This window comes from Triturus cristatus, chromosome 1_1 (genome assembly GCF_964204655.1).
Source record: "Triturus cristatus chromosome 1_1, aTriCri1.1, whole genome shotgun sequence".
Lineage (NCBI taxonomy): Eukaryota > Metazoa > Chordata > Amphibia > Caudata > Salamandridae > Triturus > Triturus cristatus.
The window spans coordinates 40,858,343-40,884,334 of NC_140579.1; the positions used below are offsets into that span (position 1 = coordinate 40,858,343).

General features: G+C 49.8%; 1 protein-coding gene across 1 annotated transcript in view; it reads right to left on the minus strand.

Moving 5' to 3' along the window:
* The window catches only part of LOC146869302 (E3 ubiquitin-protein ligase TRIM39-like), a 102,007-nt gene that overhangs the window by 47,923 nt on the left and 28,092 nt on the right, over positions 1-25,992 (minus strand). Inside the window, exon 4 of the mRNA XM_085647111.1 lies at positions 5,801-5,823. Within this exon, the coding sequence (XP_085503237.1) occupies positions 5,801-5,823 (23 nt within the window). The remainder of the gene's footprint in view (positions 1-5,800; positions 5,824-25,992) is intronic.

A 25,992-nucleotide genomic window follows, 5' to 3' on the forward strand; every position in this document is an offset into this window, starting at 1 on the left:
CAAATATGCCATGCTCTTTCCGGCCAGGTTGCGGGTGGTGTTCGAAGAGCGGACTTTCTTTTTTGAGTCACCTGACATGGTCGGAGACTGGCTGGACACTCTGCCCCAAGGACGGCCTGGTGTGGAACGCTCCGGTGGCGCAGATGGTGGTGGAGATGAACACTGAGCCAGGACTTAAGTACCAGGACTCCGGGTCCCCCGGCAGGTTGATAGTCCGGGGGGTAGCGGGGGCAGTAGGGGAGCTTTTTCCTCCTCTGGGGTTCTTTTCGTAGATTAGTTTTTATAAGGGGCGACAGGCACACTGCAAGTTGGGGGGCACTTTAGAGCTTACGCAGGGGTGCAGGGTGGGGGGTGGATGGGGGTTGTTGTTGGGGTTGTTGTTGTTTTTGGTTTTGCAAGGCGTAAAGATGCAAGCTTCTGTGACTCGGGTCTGGTTCCACGCGGGGGGTGGTGGTCTCCTTACATGTTGGGATGGGGGGTAGGGGCCTCAAAATACTCAGTTGGAATGTAAATGGCTTGGGGGATCGTATTAAGCGTGGGATTGTCCTGCAATTTCTGAAGAGATGTACCCCTGATATTGTCCTTTTGCAAGAGACGCACTTGATTGGTAACACGTGCTATGCACTCAATCGTAAAGGCTATAAATTTGTTGCACATTCCGGGTTTTCCTCGGGTTCCAGAGGGGCGGGAATACTAGTCAGGTCCTCTCTGCCATTTGAGGTTGACTCCACTACTGTAGACGATAGGGGGCGCTTCGCGGCAGTAGCGGGACGGTGGGAGGGCAGGACGCTGGTCCTGGTGTCTGTTTATGTCCCCCCTGCACTGCAGCCCACTACACTAGCAGACTTAGAGAGGACATTACTGGATCTCCCAGAGGGAATGTTGGTGGTGGGTGGTGACTTCAATGCGGTTGGCTCTGGCCTGCTCGACAGACACCCGCAGAGGATTTCGGGGGGGGCTCAGAAGTGGCTTCCTGATTTTATAGATACCCTTGGGCTGGTTGATTGTTGGAGACTGTTGCATCCCACACAACGACAGTACACTTTCCACTCAGGGGCGCATGGCAGTCTCTCCAGAATTGATTATGTCCTTACCCTGGCTGCGCACGCTTCCTTTGTCTCTGAGGCCAGGCACATGGCACGAGGTATTTCTGACCATTCTCCGGTGTGGATCTGTATGGATGTTGGCAGAGGAGTGGGTGGTAGGGTGGCCCCAATTAACCCGTGGTATCTTAGGGACCCTGCGACTCGTAGTGCGGTACTTAAGGCGGTCGACCGTTATTTTCAAGAAAACCTCGGCTCGGTCACGTCGGCGGTGTCCTTGTGGGAAGCATTCAAAACAGTGATTAGGGGTGAGGCCCTCTCCTTGATAACAGCGGCCAAGCGTCGGAGAGACGCGGAGGTCGCCCAGCTTGAGGCGGAGATCGCAGACCTAGAGTTGGCCCTGGAGGGGGAGGTCACGGCGGAGGCGCTGCACAAATTGAGCCTTAAACAATCGGAGTACAGGGCCCTCGTGACGGACGCGGCCAAGGCCCTGAGTAGGGAACAGCGGGGCCGTCTGTACGACGTCGGGGACAAGGCCGGGAAGTTGATCGCGTGGCTGGATAAGAAGGAGAGGGTCAATCGTGTTGTGCCGGACCTTGTGACGGAGGATGGCGTCATGGTCACGGAGCCGGATGGCATAATCCAGTGCTTTGCGGATTACTTCCACACGGTCTATACCTCCGTGTCGGACAGGCCAGTGGAGGATTCATGTGCACTCCTGCGCGATCTTGCCCTGCCTTGCCTCTCCGACGTGGACAGAGACGATCTTGATGGCGACATCACAGTCGATGAGATTGCGGGGGCGATCCGTTCTTTGCGTCCGGGCAAGGCCTCGGGTCCGAATGGCCTGCCAATTGAGCTTTACAAACTTCGACCGGACAAGATCGCTCCGCATTTACGAGCTATGTTTGTGGAAGCGCGGGAGACGGGTTGCCTCCCGCTCGACCAGCGCCTGGCAACGATCGTGGTTATCCATAAAGACGGCAAGCCCAGGAACAGGTGCAGCTCATACAGGCCGATCTCGCTCCTTAATGCTGAGCCGAAGATCCTTGCCAAAATCCTCGCAAACCGGCTGGTCAGGGTGGTCGGCGACCTGATCCACCCCGACCAATCTGGCTTCATCCCACATCGTAATACTGCGTTGAATCTTAGGCGCATTCATGGTGTGATCGCAAGGGTCGGGACGATGCGGGAACCGGCCATGGTGGCTGCGCTCGACGCAACGATGGCATTCGAAACGGTGGAGTGGGCATACCTGTGGGCTGCGCTTGCGAAATTCGGTTTCGGGCCCGGATTTGTGGGCTGGGTGAGGCTCTTATACGAAGGACCTCTCGCCAAAGTTGCAGTTAACGGTAGGGCTTCCAGTCCCTTCGACCTGGGGAGGGGTACCAGGCAGGGTTGTCCCCTCTCGCCGCTGTTGTTCGCTCTCGCCCTTGAGCCGCTGGCGGCATGGATACGGTGGCACCCATATGTGAGGGGGATTCGCTGGTCCCCCGACCACGAAGACCGCATTTCCCTCTATGCCGACGACATTCTGCTCTATCTCACCTCACCCCGGAAGTCCCTTATAGTTGTCTGCGACATATTGACTTCCTTCGGGAGGAATTCGGGGCTAACCATCAACTGGGGTAAGTCATATCTGTACGCCCTGTGTGGAGACGTTCCGGTTCCCCCGCGGAATTGCCCGATCCAGATCGCCCGGGAGGGTTTCCTGTATCTTGGGATTTATATCTCTGCCGACCCAACGGTACGGTACGAGAGAAACCTGCTCCCTCCGTTGGCGCGCCTGCGGCGGGACGTGGCAGGCTGGCGGCGGCTGCCGCTCTCCCTCCTTGGCCGTGCGGTGCTATTCAAAATGATGTCTCTTCCCCGTTTTCTCTATGCCCTGCAGAACACCCAGGAACTGGTTCCGGCCAGCTTTTTTCGGGAGGTTGAGAGTCTACAGCGTTCGCTGCTGTGGGACGGCCGCCCGCGTATAGCGATAGCAAAATTAACTCTCCCTTGGTACGACGGGGGTATCGCGCTTCCCGACATCCGGAGATACTATTGGGCCTCCCAACTGAGCGCGATCAATCATGGAGTCTACGGTCCTGCACTTAGCCCTGGCTTTGCTATGGACCGGTGGTTGCTGCGGGGTGGTGGCTACTATAGAGCACTTTATTCGAGGCCCCTGGCTGGGTCCCTCACGGGGCCGACCGGGGTGCCGGTGCACGTGTGGAAGACAGTCACGAACTCCCTGGGGTGGAAGGATAGGCTCACACTGGCCACTCCGTTGTTCGACTCGGACCTGCTGGGGAAACTCTGGCATTCTAAGGGATTCGACAAATGGGACCTGATTGCTATCTCTAGGGTGGGGGACATGCTGACCAAGGGGCGGATTAAGTCGTTTGAAGAGCTGCGGACGGAATATGTGCTTGAGGGCACGGAATACTTCCGGTATGCGCAGGTACGCCATGCGCTGCAGTCGGTCCTCGTTGAGGGGGAAAAGGTGCCTGAGTCCTCTCCATTGGAGGACCGGATCCTGGACGGCCATGTGCCGGAGAGCACAATCTCTCTAATTTACAAAAAGCTGGTGAACGTTCGTACCGATCTCCTCCTGGGGGTGCGGGACTAGTGGACTAGAGACGGGCTTGAGCTGGACGATGAGGACTGGCAGTACGCTGTCTCCTCTCCGAAAGAGGTTGCAATCCCCGCCAGGTTGCGGCTGGTCCAGCTTAAGATACTCCACAGAGTCTATGTCACTGGCCCCCGGTTGGTCCATATGGGTTTCTCCGAGGATGGGCTGTGTAAGAGGGACTGCGGGATGGTGGGCACCTTTCTGCACATTATATGGGAGTGCGGTGTGATTGCAGAACTGTGGAAGCGGATTCACGTTGTGATGCAGGAGGTCACGGGTATTGTATTGCACTCAGAGGCGCGGCGCTGTCTTTTGAACGTGTGGGGCCCTACAGACTACGACGCTGCGCAGACTCAATGGGTGACCCTTGGTAATATGGTGGCTAAGCGAGATATTGCAAGATTGTGGGGATCCCCTAACCCGCCCGCCCTGGATGCGTGGAAGGACAACATGGACTGGTGCATGTTTCGGGAGAAAACGGTGTATTGTGCACGGGGGAGGCCCAAGAAATGGCATAAGGTGTGGGGAGGTTGGAACCAGTATAGGGGGTACATATGCTTGCCTCCTGCCACTGAACCACCAGAGGAGCACCTTTCCCCCTAGCCCCACTTCCGACTTGAGTTTTGCTGATGAACTCCGTTAGAATGTTAGTGCCTCTGCTTCTCCCTCCTCTTCTCACTCGATGGCTTGATCTGATGTTGGAAATGGGGCCGCCCCCTCGTTGGGAACTGACGCGAACGCATGATGTATATTGCCTTGCTTGTTGTGTTTACTTTAAAATTGAAACCTTTGTTCTTCTCCTGCATGAAAGCTATAGATGACTGCACATGTTGATTGACGAGCTGCCGAACCTCCGGGTTGTCGGCTGAATAGCTGTGTATCTGAAATATACGAATAAAGGTTTTAAAAAAAAAAAAAAAAAAATATATCACAACTAATATATATTCTTTCCTTGCACGCAAAAAGGAACACCAAATGCACATATTTCTTTGTATCTTAGAGAGCACAATGCATGCAAAGTCTAGTTTTTCGCTTGTATTATAATATATACTGGCACTCCCTGTGGCCTCCTTCCATGGGTTCTCATCTTTCGTTCAACATCGCCTTTCATGGGTACCGCTTTTTATGGCTTTGGGTGAGCTGACGCTACAATGCATTTTTACACAATATCCCCAGTGCATTGTGACCGGCATATAGAATTTCATGTCACTATTTTCCTTCGCCTCATCACTGCTACATGAAGTTGACACGTAAGAATTTTACGTAAAAGATTTCATGAGAGATGATGTTCTATACCAATGTATGTATTTTTTCTGCAGCCTTGACAAAGCCCAACGGACGAAACACGTGTCAGCTGCTTGTGCTCATATAGACCAGATATTGGCCGTTCCTGCTTATATATAAACCGAACATTGTGGAAACTACAAATGGAATAAGATAACTTCACAAAAAAGGGTAAAAAAGTTGAGGGAATTCATATTAGGACTCCTTTTTTTTATTGAGTGGACTTTCTAGGTGTGCTCTAGTACCTATTATTTTGTATAACTGTTGCCAAGGACATTGTCCTAAGCAGGTGAACACCCTAGGTGGCAGGGTGTCTGCCGTACCATGGTGGCACCTCTACCCCACATGAAGATATATGTGTATGATCCAACATCCCTGACAATAGTGCTGAAAATTGGATCTGCAGTTGTTGTGAACAGAGCCACCATTTGTGTTTGTATAGTTAGGAAATTTTGACTTAGGTTTTGCCCAACTCTGAATTGAGGAAAAGCCGGGGGGACTTTTCCAGAATGGGCTTGCTTTTTCTGTATGTTCAGGGTACTTTTCGTACGACTTCAGTTAGGCTTTAAAGATACAAATATGTTTTGTGAGGACAGCAGCTCATTTCTGTGGCAATTATTTCAAGACTCAAAAGAGTTTGCTGAAAACTTGCAGGGATTTATGAAAATTTAAGAGAGTTACCTGATGACGCAAGGGAGGTTTCTGAGGACTTCAGATGTTTTTTGAGAATGCAAAGTGATTTTATGAGGATCTGAAAGTTTCCTAACACTTTGTGTGAGCTCAGCAGTGACATTCACACTGCAGCAGTGAGACCTGCTCCTAACACACTGACAGGAGGATAATAAACCAGCCGTACCTGCGTAGGGTGCTTCTGACATCCTGCAAAAGAGAGAAACAAACACAGTGAAATCCGTTGCCACAGGAGATGTTAAAGTTATGGCAGTATTTTTAGGAGTGAAACACTTTACTATCTATGGTTAGAAAACAGTGACTGGGGTCACATGACACAGCACATTCTGGGGTATTGCATGACTAAGCACAAAATGTGATATTCAGAATGAGGTCACAAGATATAACAGAAACTGATATTCCGAATGGTGATGACACAGCACAGTGTCATTCTGAATGGAGTCACAAAACACAGCACATTCTGATATTCTGAATGAGGTCACTTGACACATTGTATGATGTTCTCAACAGGCTCACAAGCATGGGCATCATTTAGGGATTGGCAGGGGTCGCAGCTGTGACTCCAGGCTTGCCCCTTGTGACCCCTGACACTGCTTGTGCGACCTCTGGCTTCAGAGGTACCAAATGAGTACCAAGAACACAGAGGCACCTTATTCTGAAGGGAGCCGTGCTCCACCTTCGTTTTCAGCCAATTTTATATTACACTAATAGTGAATGATAGATTATTATTCACTGTTAGTGAAAAAAAAAATGGGGCACGAGGATCTAGAATGAGAACTTCTGTGGCAGATGACAAATAAAAAATGCTTTTAAATGTACGTAGGGTACAAGCTTGGGGATCGGAGTGTGGTTGTGTGTTTGTACGTGTGAGCATGAGTGTGTGTAAGTAACAGCGAGTGTCAGTGACAGGTAGTGTGTGAGAGCCACTAAAAGGGAGTGAGAATAAGTGAAGATGAGTGTCAGTGAGTATGAGTGAGTCAGAGTGCACGAGTGAAAATGTATGAGTGAGTAAGAGTTGGAGTGAGTGTGAGTGTGAGTGTGAATGAAGGAGAGAGAATGAGTGATACAGTGTGTGTGAGAATGACAGAGTTAGAGCAAGTAAGTATGTTGGAGTCAGAGTAGGAATGAGTGAGAGTGAGGTAGACTGAGTAAGAATGAACGAGTGTGGCTGAGTAAATGTGAGTGAGAATATGATGTAATGCTTGCTAGTCTGCCATTGACCCTTACACACTGAAGGTAATTTGTGGCTTAAAAAGGGACCTATGGAAAAATTCTACTGCTGGCACACTGGAGGCAATTGTTGGCATGGACAGGCACCTGTGAAAACTACTGCTACTGGCACACTGGAGGCAATTGCTGGCATGGACAGGCACCTGTGAAGCACACTGGAGGCAACCGTTGGCATGGACAGGCACCTGTGAAAACGACTGCTACTGGCACACTGGAGGCAACTGTTGGCATGGGGGTAACTGTGGCAAGATACTGGCACTAGCTCATTGGAGATGCTTCTTGGCATAAGGGAGGAAAACCATGACATACGGGGGCGACAATCACAAACTTCTAGTCCTGATGTACTGGATGTAATTTCACCCAGAGGCAGTCTCTCTATGGGTGCGTTGCCCCTCTGTTTTTGCTGCCCCCCTTGACCCTAATATGCATTTAGACAGTTTATATTCCCGGTCGCGGTGCTTATATTATAGCGGTGAGCCGGCTGCACATTGCCAGCAGCAGACTTGGGGGCGTGGCATTATTATAGACAGCACCAGAAGATTGTGTGGGTCTAAAGATGTGTAAGTGCGCATGTCAGGATGGATGGATTTCTTCCTATGACCAACCCGGCATGCGCACATAAGGCCTCTCCTACCCGCACAATGTTAGTGAGCCAGGGATCACATCCGCAGCCACCCTGGTCTCCAAAGGAGAGCTGACTTTGCCTGCTCCAGCCAATCCCGACGCTGCTCTTATGCTGTGAAGCAGCTTCTGGATTGGCTCAAGAGGCGAAGAGTAGGCCTAGTCCTGGAGGCAGCAGGTTTGGCTTTACAGAAGGACATGGCCAATCACAGTATGCCTTTATTATGGAGCCACGCAGTGATGGGTCATTTTCTATCCCTTGCTGCCTTTCCTTCAGTCCCTCTACTGTTACCGCCTCATCATCGTGCCCAGCCCAGGGAGTAGCAAAGACGAGGGCGAGAAGCGCTGCAAATAAGTAACAGTTATGGTAATAAACTATTTTACAGGATTAATGTTTTCTTAAGATGTTTTACTGAAAATTAACCTGGTAAACAGACATAAGAGATACCTGAGAAGATGTTCAGAATATGGTAAAAAAAGACCATGAAAACGGGCCATGAAATTGAAGGGTGTAGAGAGCTAAACAACAGATGAGTGAAAAATAAAATCACAACGGGAAGCCAGATGAGTGAGGCACAAAAATATACATTTTCTGATTGGTAAAATGTAGACTTCATCACTTAAGTGTTACCATGCTACCTCGGAGACGATCTTAGAAGGCCAAGCGGCACTAAAACGGTAATACAGTACGACTTCAGGATGATAAAATTTCAGGATAATAAGCAAGCGTCCCGTGGCCGTATGTTGGTTCATTACAGTAGGACTTCAGGATGATGAATGTTTAATAATAATGAGCAAGCGTCCTGTGGTCGTACGTTGGCTAATTTTTAATGAAATTACGGTCTAGAATTATGGGAAGAAAATCCAGAAACATTTGAAGCAGGGGTCTGCAACCAGTCAATTACGAGCTACTGATAGCTCGCCGACAACCTTTCAGTACCTCACAGCCTGACCCCCACTTTTGTATCCTGTCATAGCAATCTTGTTTATTTTCAGGCCTTTTTGGCCTCTTATCCATTCCTGCCCGCTTTCGCACACACCAACTGCTCCCATTGGCTATTAAGCTTCACTGGGGAATGGTGGGGCAAAGCGAGTGACGTCAGTCCTACATGAGCAGTGTTAGACTGACCACCATCAGTGACTGGTGCCCTTCCAGTCCATGTTGACCTCTTCTCATTGGTTGATATACTAGGCGGGATGTGCGTGCACTGCCTCTGCCAGCCCCGGCGTGCAGAGACTCAGTCTGCAGCACATGAATAATGTTGGTTTGCTAGTGCGGCGCCTGTGGATGTGAAGCTTTCTCTAGAAACAGAAGTGCATCAGCTGCTCTGCTAGTGCGGCGCCTGTGGATGTGAAGCTTTCGCTAGAAACAGAAGTGCATCAGCTGCTTTGCTAGTGCGGCGCCTGTGGATGTGAAGCTTTCTCTAGAAACAGAAGTGCATCATCTGCTTTGCTAGTGCAGTGCCTGTGGATGTGAAGCTTTCTCTAGAAACAGAAGTGCATCAGCTGCTTTGCTAGTGCGGCGCCTGTGGATGTGAAGCTTTCTCTAGAAACAGAAGTGCATCAGCTGCTTTGCAAGTGCGGCACCTGTGGATGAGAAGCTTTCTCAGGAAACAGAAGTGCATCATCTGCTTTGCTAGTGCAGTGCCTGTGGATGTGAAGCTTTCTCTAGAAACAGAAGTGCATCAGCTGCTTTGCTAGTGCGGCGCCTGTGGATGTGAAGCTTTCTCTAGAAACAGAAGTGCATCAGCTGCTTTGCTAGTGCGGCACCTGTGGATGAGAAGCTTTCTCAGGAAACAGAAGTGCATCAGCTGCTTTGCTAGTTCAGCACCTGTGGATGTGAAGCTTTCTCTAGAAACAGAAGTGCATCAGCTGCTTTGCTAGTGCGGCGCCTGTGGATGAGAAGCTTTCTCAGGAAACAGAAGTGCATCAGCTGCTTTGCTAGTTCAGCACCTGTGGATGTGAAGCTTTCTCTAGAAACAGAAGTTCATCAGCTGCTTCAGAAGCTGGCTGAGCCCCTGCTCCACCAAGCCATTCTATGGAAATGGTATAGCTTGACACACTTGCAGCCCCTCTGTGTGTTGCTCATTGTTGAATTCAGGTAACTAAAAGTCTAATGTAAACATTATTACACTTAAAAATGCCCTTTTGTGTGACTGCTTGTGCTGGTGAGTTTCCGTCAGTGTAGTGTGTCGTTCTCTTCAGAGTCAAGTGACATGATGGGGGGTTCCCCTTCAGCCCCCTGCACCATGACCTTCTGGGTGCTATCCAAAATGAATAACCAACAACAGCACCCGTTAGCTAATAGCTTTTATATTAGATGGCACTTGCTCAACTCTGGAGTCCGCTCCAGCTCCCACATCTTAAACAACAGAGGCAGGTTCACAATTCCGGTGTGTGATATAATTAGGGGATGGGATGTGGCCTAACAGCTAGAGTGGTCGACTTCGAAGCTGGGGAACCGGGTTTGTGTATCAACAGGGATGCTCAACATCCTGTGATTCTGGGCAAATCAGTTAATCTCTCAATGCCTAACAAAATGAATGTGTCCGTCTGTAACGCAACTGGTGCTCATGAAAAGAGCTCTGAGACCTTCTGGTCAAGTTTGCGCTATATAAAACTAAAAGAAAAATTATACTGTTATCTCAGGAAAGGCCACTTAAATACTGTTCTTTTGACAGTGCAGGCTGACTGGTGGGAAGCGGGTGGTGCATGTTCACAACTCCGTGTCCGGAGATCACTGGAAACGTGAGTATAGAGTGTTGTTTCGGGTGTTCGTATTCCACCCCTCTCACAGAATCCCATCCCAGAAACCCCCACGCGCCAGCTGCGGCGTGTGTGTGTTGTTAAATTATTAGATGCTCTCTAGACTCTCAGTAGAGTATTCAGGTCACTAGACCTGCATTTTTTGAATTTTTCGAGGCCTGATCATGTAAATTAAAGCAGCGTTTCACAGGGATCTTTTATTTTTAAATACATAAAGTAATCTGAGTCATTCCTGACCACAAACTGGAGCCAGGAACATTATTTTACATTTCTTTTCATTGAAATTGAATGACTGAGAGGGTGTGGCGTAAGGGCCAGAACTGCTGACTTTGAAGCTGGGGATCCAGGTTTGAGTTTTGGCGTAGACTCCACATCCTCTGATTTTGGGCAAATGACTTAAATCTCCTATCGACTGCGGCCTATGGACAGCGCCTAAAGACCCTCACTGGAAGCATTATAAATTGTAATAAAATAATGAGAGATGCAAAATCGGTTCCTGGCTCCGGTTTGTGCTGAGGGACAACTTGCAAGCAGTACTTTATTAGTGGGTACTAGGGGGGACTCTGGGAACAATGCACCAGTTGCTCGGCCTTTAGTAGCTCACAATGATTTTACTGATCAGAAGTAGTTCTCTACAGAAAAGGTTGGAGACCCCTGGTATACACGGATTACTGGCAGCACCAACGGTTTCATGCAGTAAAAAGTTACAACTGTAGAACGAGCCGGATTTGCAAGAGGGAAAGCCGTGCGCCTATTCCGCACACGCCTGCTGCCTGTGTCACCCTCCTATAGAGAATTCCAATGTTCTGATGTTATTGTCCAAGTTGCGACATGCTGTGTAAACTGCACATATTGTTTACCAGCAGATAATAACAACAAATACGAAGTATCCAATGTGAGCAAGTATTGGCCTATAGGGGCATTGCATCGGGAGGAAGCGGGGACCACTTACCTATTTATTAAGAGAAGGTGAACCTGTCTCGGGCCAACAGCTATGGCACTCTGTAACAACTCTGTAACACTCTAACAACAGCAACAGCAAATCCTGCCGTACTTCCGCACCGTCTTCAGCGTTACTGGTGGAAGCAGAAGTTTTATATTCTGAATTCAGCTTTGTTGCCAGAATGAAAGGGGACGTTGAAGGGCGTTGAAGGGCATAGTTTTCGGACCCTAGCTGGAAAGTGTGGGCACGGATGTGTGCAGGCATTTTACAGCTTTCGGGCTTTTCAGAGATGCACAAAGCCCACAATGCCCATGTAAGCAGCTCGTTTTCCCACTCGCATACTTGGGACAGATTGATTTTTGAGCAGTATTTGTAGGGTGGACGTCAAACTCTGCAGTGCCGGCGGCAGGCAGAGTTTTTGCCAAACTCCGTGCTCCAATCAGAGCACAGAATGTGGCAAACTGTGCCAAAGAAGCCGATTTTGCCGTCCACTCCTAGAATCAACGTCCCTGGTCACATGACACAGCAGGGGGTGATATGAACGAGTTCACATGACACAGTCTGCTAGTCTAAAACAAGGCACATGACACAATCTGTGATATTCTGAATGTTATCACATGAAGCAGTGCAGTGTAGGATTTACTGAATGAGGCCGCATGACATAGTCTGTGATATTTTGAATGGGGTCACATGACACTGCATTGTCTGTTATATTCTAATCTGTATCACATGACCCAGCACATGGAGAACTTCAAATAATATTATAAATCATGAATGATTTCCACGCACAGAGGAGACATTTTACAAGACCTACAGGTGATATCACACACACTGAGAGCACAGCTAGAGCGGCAAATGGAAGTTGGTTCCTTCCCATGAACACTCTGTATGTCACACTTTGAATACAGGTATTTGGATCTCTGCAGTGATGTGAGTTATCCTAATGGAGTCTCATACACTAAAATCTTTGTCATAATTTAGCTACTAGCTGTAATCTATAGCGCTTAGACACCAACGGAGATACATGCGTGCTGCATGTGGAGGTTAGGGTGAGCTCAGAGTGTGTCTATTGTGTTTAATGTATGGGGACATGAGTCCATTTTGGATCCCCTGTGTGTGAATAGTACATATGATGGAGGATGGAGGAAGCCTGACAGGTAGGGAGGTAGATTGTGGAAACCTTCTTCAGGTCATTGAAGTGGACCAGACTTTTGTGAATGGAAAGGAATGAGGGAGACAACTGAGGCTTGGAGGGAATTCGCTGCCCACTTCCTGCATCCTTCATCCCCAGAAGAGTTAATGCAGTTCTGTGTCTCAGCCGGGAGGGAAGGCCTCTCTTCTGAGCATTTGTCTCAGATTCCTCTGTCACGGCACACCCAGCTCCACTCTCTCTTCCTGCCAAGATAGAGTGACAAAGACTTTAACCCGACCAGTCCGTGCTAATAAATAAAATGTCAGAACTGCCTGAAGCCAGCTCCAGAGATAGAGCTCTTGAATTTTCATCTACATCTAAAAAACTAGGACAAATACTGGTAAGAAACCCAGGTCACTTTGCCAGGAGTCTCTTTCACCAGTGTCAAGACCCACAAAGCACTGATGCAGATAAATTGCGTCGAATTTTAGATAAACATGTAAATAAGAAACAATATGTTTTTTTGGTATAAAAAAGTCAATGTTTACTAGAAAGATATTTTTCTTTCACACATTCTGAATCATATCGAACCTAAAACACCATTTACATCTTTGATGGTCATGAATTACTATGATAGTCTTATGTTCAGCTCTTCCCAAAAGCTGTGATGTCACAGAGTATTATATCACAAATGCTGGTTCTCTGAGAGCGGTCATCAAGGTGTATTCATTTGTTGTGAATCAATATAGCAAACACAGTGCACACGGGGTTCACAGTTGTAAACACTGAACCAGGTCCAGAGCTAGGATGCCTGACTGCCGCTTCCTTACAGGTGAGGGCAACCTGGAAAGAACCCCTGCAAGCAGAGCTGTAGGCTGCCTATAGAATAGAGGAGCTGTAGGCTGCCTATAGAATAGAGGAGCTGTAGGCTGCCTATAGAATAGAGGAGCTGTCAGCTGCCTATAGAATAGAGGAGCCTTCTGTTGTAGGGCACTTCTCCCCACATCTGTGTATGGTCTATTGAAAATCTAAGATAGCCGAATTACTGACTTAGAGGGAAGTGGCAAGCGCAGGACCACTATCACCAGATAACCCAAACATATAGGACCGTTTGAGTTCACCAACAGGTCATGGGCCATCGTCCTCAACTGACACAAGAGGTTCATCACCAGGTCAGGAGTCATCTTCCTGTATCTGTAAGAGAGGCTACATCAAGAGGTCACGGGACGGCATCCTAGACTGAATTGCGAGGTCATATCAACGGGTCCAGGTCCATCATTCTAGCAGGAGGCGGGAGTGGTCCTCTCTTGTGAGACGGATGAGCCTCCCTTGGACTGTAGGTCTTACTGGACCCATTTCATTTCTCATCACTGACACAAAACTATACGCCAAACCTTTAGCTACACTGGTGATGGTTGGCTTGATTCCCAAATTGGTCACCCAGGGAAACATAGCTTTGCTATCTATTATTTGCCTAGAAGCAGAAATGGCATTTCAACATGAGTTTGGATTAACTGGTAAATTACATGTTTATAGCAACATTGACAGGTCATGGTCATGATAATCTACTTCAACTTACACTGTTCCAGAACTGGCTGTGGAACCAGAGAAGGATGCTCTCTGCCACCCTCGGAGGGGATGTACCCTGTCCCCCTCAGAGGAATGCTCCCTGTCGCCCTCGGAGGGATGCTCCCTTTCGCCTTCGGAGGGATGCTCCCTATGGCCCTCAGGGGGATGCTCCCTATCGCTCTCGGGGGCGATGCTCCCAGCCTCCCTTGTAGGATGTTCTCGATGCGCTCTGTCAATCTCCGAGTGATGCTCTCTGTCACCCTCGAAGGGATGCTCTCCTTCACCCTGGGAGGGATGCTCTCCTTCACCCTCGGAGGGATGCTCTCCTTAACCCTCGGAGGGATGTCCTGGATGCTCTCTGTCACCCTCATCTAGTGCCCTTTCCATGGAGCTATTTCTCAGGAAGCTTCTGGGTTGTAAACGAATCAACCTATCAGAGCAGAGCATCACTGTCAATAGTGACAGCGTATGACCACAAGGAGGTTTATACCTCTAATCCCACCCTAAGCCAAATTGGTGAGGAATTTGATTGCTGTTCATGGTTTCATGATAATCCAGTTATAAATCAAATTGCCGGGCAGAAATTTGCGGATTTTAATGTCACGCACTCTGTAATATGACCAAGGGTTACCTGTGATATAAAATTGTCACTCTTCTTCAATCTAAAGAGTTTTCTGTGGCAATCTTTATCTGGGGCGGAAAAAAAACAGTGAGCTTGTCATTATCTATTCCAAATGCCTAGTTATATAGCTGTTCACCCAAACAAAGGATCGGTGAACACAAACGCTAGTTGCCATCTGTTTCAGGAAAAAAGTAACAGCTTTAGAACAGAAACATTTTCAAACTTCTTAGAAAAGGAGGATTTGTTTTTCAATTCTCTAAGATGCTGCCTCAGCTTTTTTCACAATTTGCTCTTTCATTTCCATGTTAATTACGGTCACTGGAATTGCATGGTGTGTTGCGTTAACAACGACCTCTACAGCCTCCTCATGTCAACTGATGCCACACCCAACCATCTGTCCACCACACAGAGCACCACAGCCACCATGAACTCCATCCACTCTGGAGCACCCACGGACCCCTGCCTCCACCACCTCTATTCTCAACGCATTCATCAACACAGCCACCTTTTTTTTTTTAAACATATTTTATTGCATTTCTTATTTTCATTTGCATCATTACAATGTGCGCAGCTTGTAACATTTTATACATCCAGTCCTGTATACAGTAGTCCTTTGCAGCTCTCCGCCACAATCCAGGTATATAAAACATCTTAATGCGGCTGTTGCATTGTCTAGCAATGAACTAAAAAGAAGGTGGACATTTGTGACAAGCGTATTACTACAATATTGATACTAACTACCCAAAACTCCCCTCTTCCCTCCCTCCCCGGTCTGACGCGTACCTCTCCTTCCGGTCTTGTAAGTGTAAACTTCAGCCTATGCTTGTTGCCTGGTCGTGTGCATGTGCCTTAATACCTCCTGCATATACATTGGTTTTGGGGCTTGGTTATTTTTGTATGTGTTAGGTTGTAATACCTATGGCTGGGTTTCAGCTGCCGCTATGGACTTTAGAGCTTCCAATAGAGCATCCCACTCTAATGCTATTGGTACTTTCCGCAACCCTTTAAGCTCTTCCCTGTGAAGTGTTGCGCTCTCTGCAGTGCCCCAGCGTATTAGTTCTGAGTGCCATGCCAATACGTCTGGAGGTCTCCGTGATTTCCATCTCATTGTAATGTTACGTATGGCTAATATAAATGCAAGATCCATAAGTCGGTATTGTACTTTGTATTTGTGCACTTGTGTATGCGATCCTAGAATGCACTCCTCCACCGTGTTCTTCACCTCCCGCTCCGTCGCTTCCCCTATTCTATGCCTTATGGTGTCCCAGCACCCTCGTATTCTTGGACAGATCCAAAACATGTGAATTAGGTCAGGTCCTTCTAACGAACACCTCGGACATTGGTGTTGTGTCTGGGGGAACATTCTGTCCAGCCTATGTGGAGTAAGGTAGGCCCTATGCACTACCATGGTCTGTATAAATTTAAATTTCGTGTTCCGCGATACCTTCCTCGGGTGCTCTAATACCCTTGCCCAATCCTTGTCTGTGAGGGGCCTGTCGATGTCACCTTCCCACACAGCCTTCAGGGCGTCCAGAGCGGCCGCGGTATGCGTGCTGATGCCGGTGTAGAGCCATCTGATAAGATGTCGACCCCTTCCTATATAGTGTACCATTTTAACCAGGTCGTTAGTGGGAGGTTCCTGCCTGTTCGGGGCCCAGTGCCTTTTAACGTATTGTGTCAGTGCTGCATGTATGAGGTACAACTGTTCCGGGGCCCCAGTTTCGTTAACAAATGCGTTGTGATCTAATAGTGTCCCATCTCCGAACAAATCCGACGTCGTGGCGATCCCCGCGTTCACGGTGTTAATTTGCGCTTCGTAAGCTTACCACTCGACAGGGGGATCCCCATTAAGGGAATATTCCCTGCGTATGCCCTGGACGGTTGTGTATATTGCAGCGCCGCCTTCCAGCATCGAAGCGCCGTGTCTAATAACGGGGGGGGGGGCTCCTTAGGGGTCCACCTTCCGGCAGCAGCAATGCATGTAATTTACCATTATCTATGTCTGCCTCTGTGTACCCTATTTCCTGTAAGTTGCGGCCCGCCGTCCAGTAAGACAGCCACTGCAATTGACAGGCGTAGTAATATGCTCGCATACGTGTACCCACTTGTAGCTTTTTAAGGCTGATGCGGCGTCTGCCATTACCCCAAATTAGTTCAATGAGCATTGTGTTGGATAAATAGTATAAAAGTCTCGGTAGGACCACCATTTTTGCAAGGGCCACTCTTCCCATCATTGACAATGGCAGTGCTGTCCAGAACCCTATGCTGGATCGCAGGGTGTGGATTGCTTTGTGTACCGTCTAGCATATCCGCATGTGTCCTGTATATTTGTATACCTAGGTATTTAAAAGTGTCCGTGGCTACTTCTATACGCGTGTCTCCAAAGGCCATATACTCAATACCTGTGTGTTCTGTAAAAAAGAAGGCGTGTGACTTTCTTATATTAATGGCTAATCCTGAAACCTTGGCAAAGCGACAGAACGTGTCGTGTACTGCGGTTAGAGGCATTCTTAGGTCATGCAGGTATAAGAGAAGGAGTAGTTTCTTACCTGTAACTCCAGTTCTGTAGTAGGGGTATCTCTGTTATAGTCATAATCTATGAATAGTCCCGCCCATGTGCGGGGACCCCGGAGCAATCAAAATATCTCTTAAGCTGTCCTGCATTTGCAAACCTGCAAAGACACTTAAGAGACAGACAAAATAATACAGCCTAATAACAACATGGCTGCACTGGCCAACACTTCCTCTGAAGTGAACACAACTGCCAAAATAAAGTTTAAATGTCATTTCTATTCACATCTGACATGTTCCTTTATTGTATCACACTCCCTTCACCAAAATCCCTTTAAACAATAGAGAGGAAGGGGTGGACAGACAAGCCCTATAGGCTGTCATTATGTGTCTGCTAAAGGGATACCGTGCCTTTAAGGAACTCTCCAGAGACCCCCGGTATCCCAGGATGCACAGCCAAAGCAAGTTACTTTCAGTTCTTTTTGAAGGTGTATAACAACAGGCCTGATACCGTCAGGTTACTCCACCGGGGAGGAGGGAGGGTCGCTTATGACTATAACAGAGATACCCCTACTACAGAACTGGAGTTACAGGTAAGAAACTACTCCTTCTGTAGTAGGGGATCTCTGTGTATAGTCATAATCTATGAATAGAATGGCAAGCCCATCCCAACCAACAAACAGCGGTGGAGTAAAAAACCAAACACCAACAAATTACTGTGCAAACAAATTCCTCAGCGAAGCCCGTCCAACCTGCGCATCTGCCCTAGCATCAGAGTCCAGGCAGTAATGCTTTGTAAACGTATGGACCGACTTCCAGGTGGCAGCCTTACAAATGTCAGCAATTGGAACATTCCTAACCAAAGCCGTAGTCGCTGCTTTGCCCCTAGTCGAATGTGCCGTAGGCTTACCCCCTAACGTCTTATTAGCTTTCTGATAACAAAGCTGAATACAGGACACAATCCATCTGGAGATGGACTGTTTCGAGGTAGCTAGACCAGTTCTTACTGAACCATAATTTACAAACAGTTGATCCGACCTGCGGATGTCTTTTGTCTTATCTAGATAGAATTTCAACACCCTACGCACATCTAGTGAATGCAGAGACCTCTCCGCCGGAGAGGAGGGATGCTGAAAAAATGTAGGCAAAGTTATCATTTGATTTACATGAAAATCAGATATCACTTTAGGCAAAAACTTAGGATGAGTACGCATCACCACTTTAGAAGCATGGAATACAGTATACGGCTCTTGACAACACAGAGCCTGAATCTCACTTACTCTCCTGGCCGATGTAATGGCCACAAGGAAGGCGGCCTTCCAGGACAAATGCTGCAGAGAAGCCTTATGAATAGGCTCAAAAGGCTCCCTCATCAATCTGGACAACACCACGTTCAATTCCCATGGTGGAGAAGGTCGTCTAACAGGGGGAAACACCTTACGCAAACCCTCCAAAAAATCTTTAATCACAGGGAGTTGAAAAAATGAGGTTGGGGAAGGGCCCTTTCTATACGCAGTCAAAGCTGCGAGATGAACTTTAATAGACTGAAAATTAAGCCCAGATTGAGCTAACTGCAGCAGATAAGGCAAAATAACATCTTCTTTACAGGGGGTAGGGTCAATGTCCTTTGCCTTGCACCATAAGCAGAATCTCTTCCACTTATAGGCATAAGAAGTCCTCGTAGACGGTCTCTTTGCCTCTTTCAAGATCTCCATACAGTCCTGAGGTAGGTTCAAGTGTCCATACTGTACTAGCTCAGGAGCCATGCTGCCAAACTCAAGGACGAGAGATTGGGGTGAACCATCTGTCCTCCGAACTTCGTGAGAAGGTCTGGCCGACACGGCAGGCGCCGGTGTGGCAGAACAGACCGGTGAAGAAGGTCGGTGAACCACCATTGCCTCGGCCACTCTGGAGCAATCAGGATCATCCTGGCTCTGGATTGCGACAGCTTGATCAGCACCACCGGAATCAGGGGAATGGGTGGAAAGGCGTAGAGAAAGCTGTTGGACCAGCTGATCCATAGGGCATTCCCCAGTGTCCCTGGTTGGTAGTACCTGGACGCGAAGTCGCGGCATTTGCTGTTTTCTGCCGTGGCGAACAGATCGATGTCCGGAGTGCCCCACTCTGCGAAGACGTCTCTGAGCACGTCGTCGTTTAGCACCCACTCGTGATTTTCTTGAACGAGCCTGCTGAGCGCATCGGCTTGGGCATTCTGCACTCCCGGCAGATGGGTCGCCGTGCTCGTGAGGTTCCTGGCCACCAGCCAATTCCAGATCGTCTGTGCCTCCCGAGACAGCGTGCGTGAATGGGAGCCCCCCTGCTTGTTGAGGTAATACATGGTAGTAGTATTGTCCGTCTGAACTAGCAGGGAGTTCGTCGTGAAGGAGGGATGGAACGCCTTCAGGGCCAAGTGCACTGCTCTGAGTTCCAAAAAGTTGATGTGGTAAGTCATCTCCGTCTGTGACCATATCCCCTGAATCTGAAGAGGGCCCGAATGCGCTCCCCAGCCCTGGAGAGACGCATCGGTCACTATGGTCTGGACCGGAATATCCTTGTGAAAGGGAGTCCCCTGGCAAACATTCTCTGAGGAGCACCACCATTTCAGAGATTGGAGAGCGTGTTGGGACAGATGAATCGTGTCCTCCCAACGCCCCCGCCTCTGGTCCCATTGATCCTCCAGACACTCCTGCAGGGGCCGCATATGCAGACGTGCATTGGGGGTGAGAAAGATGCAGGAAGCCATCGACCCCAGTAAGGAGGACACCGTCCTCACTGTAGGCGAGTGGGCTGAGAGGAGGTGCAGGGCCTTCCCACGGATCGATAAGCGTCTCTCCTCCGCAGGACACACGCTTGCGTTAAAGGTATTGACTGAGGCCCCCAAGTACTGGAGACACTGCACAGGGATCGGCACTGACTTTGACATGTTGATGTGTAGCCCCAGGCGATGAAGCAAGGCAGCTGTCCTGTTGAAGTGACACTGGGCTGCCTGGTACGTGGAAGCTTTGATCAGCCAATCGTCCAGGTATGGATACACAAACACTTTGTTCTTCCGCAAGTGTGCTGCCACCACTGCCATGCACTTGGAGAACGTCCGTGGGGCAGACTTCAGACCAAACGGGAGTACTGTATACTGGTAATGGTTGTTGCCTACCAGAACCCTCAGGAACTTGCGATGCTTTGGTGCGATCGGCACATGAAAGTAAGCGTCCTGCAGATCTATGGCGCACAGCCAGTCTCCTCGATGCAACTGAGGGTAAATCTGATGCAGGGACAACATACGGAACTTTTCTCTGCGGATCCACTTGTTTGCTTGACGCAGATCTAGAATAGGCCTGAACTCGTTCTTGTCCTTTTTTCTGACGAGAAAGAACCTGGAGTAAAGGCCTTTTCCTCTTTGCCTCAAAGGAACAGTTTCTATCGCCTTCTTCCTTAACAGAACGTCCGCCTCCCCCTGGAGCTCCCGCACCATGTAGGGAGAGCGCACTGGTGGAATCTGAGGAGGCGGGCTGGTGAAACGAAGACTGTATCCATTGCAAACAATATTCAGCACCCACTTCTCCTGAGTTATTGTCCTCCACTCTGCCAGGTAGAATTGAATACTTCCCCCCACCGGAGCGGGTAACGGACGAGGGGGAAGTGACCTTTCAGGGCTTCGACCCGGCCGGGCCTTTGTTCCCCGATGAGGATTGATGCTGGCCTCTGCCCCTCTGGCGCTTCTGAAAGGACTGCCTCAGGAACTGTTGTTGTTGCTGGTGCTGTTGTTGGTGACCAGACTGGCGCCCTTGACCGCGTTGCTTAGAATAACGCCTGCCATAGGAACGGAATGACTTCTTCTGCTCCTTGGGCCTTTCCAACCCCACGGCCTTCAGGGTTTCCGCTTCGGCCTTCATGCGGGCCATCTCGTCATCCGCATGAGACCCGAACAACGTCGCGCCAGAGAAAGGCAAGTTCGCAATCTTTTGCTGCGCTTCCGGCTTGAGAGAGGTAAGCCTCAGCCAGGAATGTCTCCTCATGTGCACTCCATGACAGTACCCATGGGCCGCCAGCAACGAGACATCCCCCGCCGCACTGATGATCTGGTTGGAGACCATCATGCCCTCGTTCAGCACCTCCTGGAAGTCCTCCCTTTTGTCCCTAGGCAGGGAGGCAGCAAACTGTTGCAGAGAGTCCCAAAGCGATCGGTCATAGCGACCCAGCAGGGCAGAGGCGCTAGCGGCCTTCATAGTCGTGGCCGATGTAGAGCACATTCTCCTCCCCAAGGAGTCCATCTTGCGGCTCTCCTTATCCGGAGGAGCCGTGGAAGAGGGCGTCGTGGAGTGTTGTTTACGAGCCGCCACCACAATGACAGAGTCCGGGGGAGGGTCCACCCTGAGGAAGGCCGGGTCCGAATCTGGGGCCCTGTATTTCTTCTGCAACCGTGAGGGAGCAGACTTCACCACCGCAGGTGTCAAGAAAACCTCCATGGCTGGTTCCTCCAAACCCGGAACCAAAGGAAGGAGGGGGCGTGAGAGGTGAGCCTTGTGCAATGTCTCAAAGATCACCGAGGTAGTGGGAACCGGGACGGCTACGGAGATTCCCAATTTCGCCGCCCCCCTCATCAGCACATCCTGGAAAGTGGCAATATCATCCACCGGCGAGATGCGGGTAGGCGGAGTTTCCGACAGCGAGGGGGAGAGCCGTCCATTGCCAGAAGAGTCCGTATACCACGTGCCTCTGGAACGAGATCTATACCTCCGTCGTCCATGCCTCGTGTGCGTGGATGACCTGCGTCTACTCCGTGACCTCCGACGAGATCGAGAACGCGACCTCTGTCTGCGTGGTGCCTTAGGAACCGCCGGTAGCCGAGGAGACGGCGGAAGCTGAGGCACAGGCGGTGGTGGAGGTGGCGTAGGCCGCTTCGGAGGAGGAGGAGGAGGAGGAGGAGGAGGAGGAGGAGGAGGCGGAGGCGGAGGAGGCGTAGGAGGCTTCTGAGGCAACGGCTGAGGGAGAGGCTGCGGAGCTCCATCACTCCTTGCAGGGGAACCAGGACCAGCACTGTCCGGACTCCCGTCCACCCTTCTCTTCTTGGCAGGTCTATCCCGTGCTGAAGTAAACGAGGGTGAGCGCCGTCGCCTCCTAGATCCACGACTGGAGATTGTAATCACTGAAGACGTGTTCCCCGATGTCACCGACGTCGAAGTGATCGTCGACCTCGTCCGGCGTCTCCTCGCCGTCCGGCGTCCCCTCGACGTCGACCGGTGGCCCCTCGACGTCGAACGTCGGGTCGACGGAGAGTCTCTCGACGTCGACGGTGAACGACGTCTCCTCGACGCCGATCTTCTGCGCCTCGACGTCGATATCCTTCGCCTCGACGGCAATCTGTGCCTCGACGGCGATCTGTGCCTCGACGGCAGCCGCCAGTGTCTCGGCGTTGAAGTCGTCGGCGTCGATCCATCGCGGGGCTCGGTACGACGTCGATGGTGTGTCGACGTCGACCGTGGAATCCTCGACGGCGACCTAGTCCTAGGTGTCGCCGGCCCCTCTCTCGACGTCGAACGTCGAGAACGCCGCGATCCAGAGCCCGGGATCGACGGCGAACACACCGGTGCTTTACCTCTCGCCGTCGACGTCGTCGCCTTCGACGTCGAACGCGATCTACCAGCCGGTAGGCGTCGTTTCTGCTGCTGTTTCTGCCCGGAGGTCCCTCCAGTGGCTGAAGCATGGGCAGAGGAAGGGGAATGAGATCCTCCATGCCCCGAAGTCCCACCTGTCCTCTGTTTCTCCTGTCCCTGGAGGCGAATCTTCTCCCTGTCCCTCAGGGTCCTCTTGGAGAAGGTCTTGCAGATGGCACACGCAGCAGGGACATGTGAGGATGACAAGCAGAGGATACAGACATCATGTGGGTCCGTCTTGGCCTTTTTCCTCCCACACTCAGGGCATTTATCAAATAAAGCCATGCTAAGAGTGGGCAAATTGCACCAAAATGGAGGATGCAGTAAAGAAAGGCTCTAGACGTCGAATGAACACACTATTTATCCAAAAATCCCAAAATCCAAAATTTAGTCCAAATATCCACCCAAAAGGGTCGATCTCAAGCTCCAGGGTCCTTCTAGCAGGAGCCGGAAAAAAGAACTGAAAGTAACTTGCTTTGGCTGTGCATCCTGGGATACCGGGGGTCTCTGGAGAGTTCCTTAAAGGCACGGTATCCCTTTAGCAGACACATAATGACAGCCTATAGGGCTTGTCTGTCCACCCTTTCCTCTCTATTGTTTAAAGGGATTTTGGTGAAGGGAGTGTGATACAATAAAGGAACAAGTCAGATGTGAATAAAAATGACATTTAAAATTTATTTTGGCTGTTGTGTTCACTTCAGAGGAAGTGTTGGCCAGTGCAGCCATGTTGTTATTAGGCTGTATTATTTTGTCTGTCTCTTAAGTGTCTTTGCAGGTTTGCAAATGCAGGACAGCTTAAGAGATATATTTTGATTGCTCCGGGGTACCCGCACATGGGCGGGACTATTCATAGATTATGACTATACACAGAGATCCCCTACTACAGAATGTCATCTGCGTATGCCGAAAAAAGGTGTTGCATGTGTCCCAGTAATATGCCTCGTGGCAGGATTCTTTCCGCAGCGTTATGGCCAGTGGTTCCAGAGCCAATATAAATATTAGAGGTGACAGAGGGCAGCCCTGCCTAGTCCCTTTATGTATCGTGTATGCACTAGAGATGTGGTTTCCAGTGCGGGCTCTGGTAACAGGGTTTTTATATAGCAAACGTATCCACGCAATATAACCCTCCGGTATCCCAAATTTCCCCAGAGCTTGAAACATGTATTCCCAGTTTATGGAGTCGAAAGCTTGTTTTAGGTCCAGCGAAAGGCAGCCCACGTGTGGATATTGGCTTGGGGCTTCCGACATCAAATGGTGAAATTTTCTAATGTTCAAGGACGTGCTACGTGATGGCAAGAACCCAGTTTGGTCTATGTGTATGAGCTTAGGCAGGGCGGGCAGTAACCTAGTAGCCAGTACCTTGCTTAATATTTTATATTCCGAGTTTAGTAGGGACAGCGGCCGGTAGTTTGCCATATCCGCAAGGTCCCTTCCCGCCTTCGGAAGTGATATAACCAATGCTTGCGCTGTTGTGGGCGGCAGGGCCCCCTCCTTCCATACAGTTTTGTACAACATTTCCAATTGAGGGACTATGAGATCCGCATATGTGCTGTAAAATTCTATTGGGAGCCCGTCCATGCCAGGGGTTTTATTTCGCGGGAGGTTCTTTATGGCTGTCCGAATCTCAGCTTGCGTAATGGGCCCGGTGAGGCCTTTCTGCGCCTCCGCTGTGAGCCTTGGGTACGTGAGAGCAGAAAGGAAGTCTGCTGTTTGGGGCTCTAGGTCATGGTCTGTGGTGCTATACAATGTGACATAGTAATGGCGGAAGGCTGTTATGTCTGCTTGCGTGCATACCTTTCCTCCATCTAGTGTCTCTATCTTGAGTATAACCGCTGTAGGGGGAGCATCCCGTATCAACTTGGCAAGCAGTGCACCAGACCTGTCCGCTTCCGCATGGGCTCTCCTCGTGTATGCCTGGTAGTCAATGACCCGTAGCGTCTCTAGTGTTTCTGCGTGTTTTATCCTTGCTTCCTGCAGTGGGCCCTTACAGTCGACACGTGTAACTGCTGCCTGCTCTAGTGTACCCATTTCGTCCTCTACCTCTTTTAGTTTCTTGTGTATTTCCTGCCTGACACCCACTGTCGTACTGATTGCTTTCCCCCTTATCACTCATTCAAAAGCATCCCATTCTATCAATTTGCTTGACGCCGTGTTGCTGTTGATTGCAAAGTAGTGTTCTATGATCCCAGAAAGGTCGTTGCGGAGCACTTGGTCCTCCAGCATCTGCGGCCATAGCCTCCATGTGGGAACTGGTGTGGGTACCCTCCCCCATGCCATGGTTATCTCAAGTGGATTATGATCTGAGAAAGTTTTTGGTAAGTATGTGGCGTTGAGCGTCTGCATTGCTATTCTGGTGGAGCAGTACACCCTGTCAATTCTTGTGTGTAGGTCGTGCACTGCGGAATAATAGGAGTATTCCCTGTGCGTGGGGTGTCTCATTCTCCATACATCACACAGTTCCCAGCCCTTTACCCACCTGCCCAGTGCTTCGGCTTGCCTGAACACGCCCGCCCATGTAGCGGCGGGTGTGATCTATCCAGTGTTACGTCCATCACCGCATTGCAGTCCCCTCCCAGTATCCAGGGGTGCGATTCCCAACCCACCAGCGCCCCGCTCACCACATCCCAGTATTTGTCTTGTTCCGTATTCGGGGCATATACCGTGCCAAGCACCATAGGCTGACCGTCTAACATGCCTTTCACAAATATGTACCTACCAAGCTTATCTACTCTTTGCTCCGTTGCCTGGAATGGTACTCCATGCCTCACCCATATTGTGGCACCCCTGGCGTAGCTGGAGTAGGAGGTGGAGAAGATTTGCCCCCTCCATTTTTTGCGCAGCTCTACCGCTTCGCTGTCCGTCATGTGGGATTCTTGGAGATACACTATCTGTGCTTTTCGGCGTTGAAGCTGGGCGTGCATCCTATGTCTTTTCTCTACTTTCCCCATGCCCCGTATGTTCCATGTTATTATGGTGTATTTACCTTGCGACGTCATTCCTATATTTTTGTGTCTGCTGGAGGAACAATGCATCTTCCGGATGCAATAGCCATCCAATGTTCCCGGTACCGTGAGACCGTCCCCTCCCCCCAACAACCCAATACTCGGTCTGGTCATCCAACTATACCGGACCATAAAACTGAATTGAAACAAAAAAGAAACCTCATTGGTCATGTATAGCGCCTTTGTCATTGGGGGGACATTGCTAGCGCTCCACATGTGGCGTATTCTCGTGCAGTAATATGATCAAGCTTACTACGGTACCTGTGCCGTTTGAATGTAGGCTAGTGTGTGTAGACCCGCCAGTTTCGCGG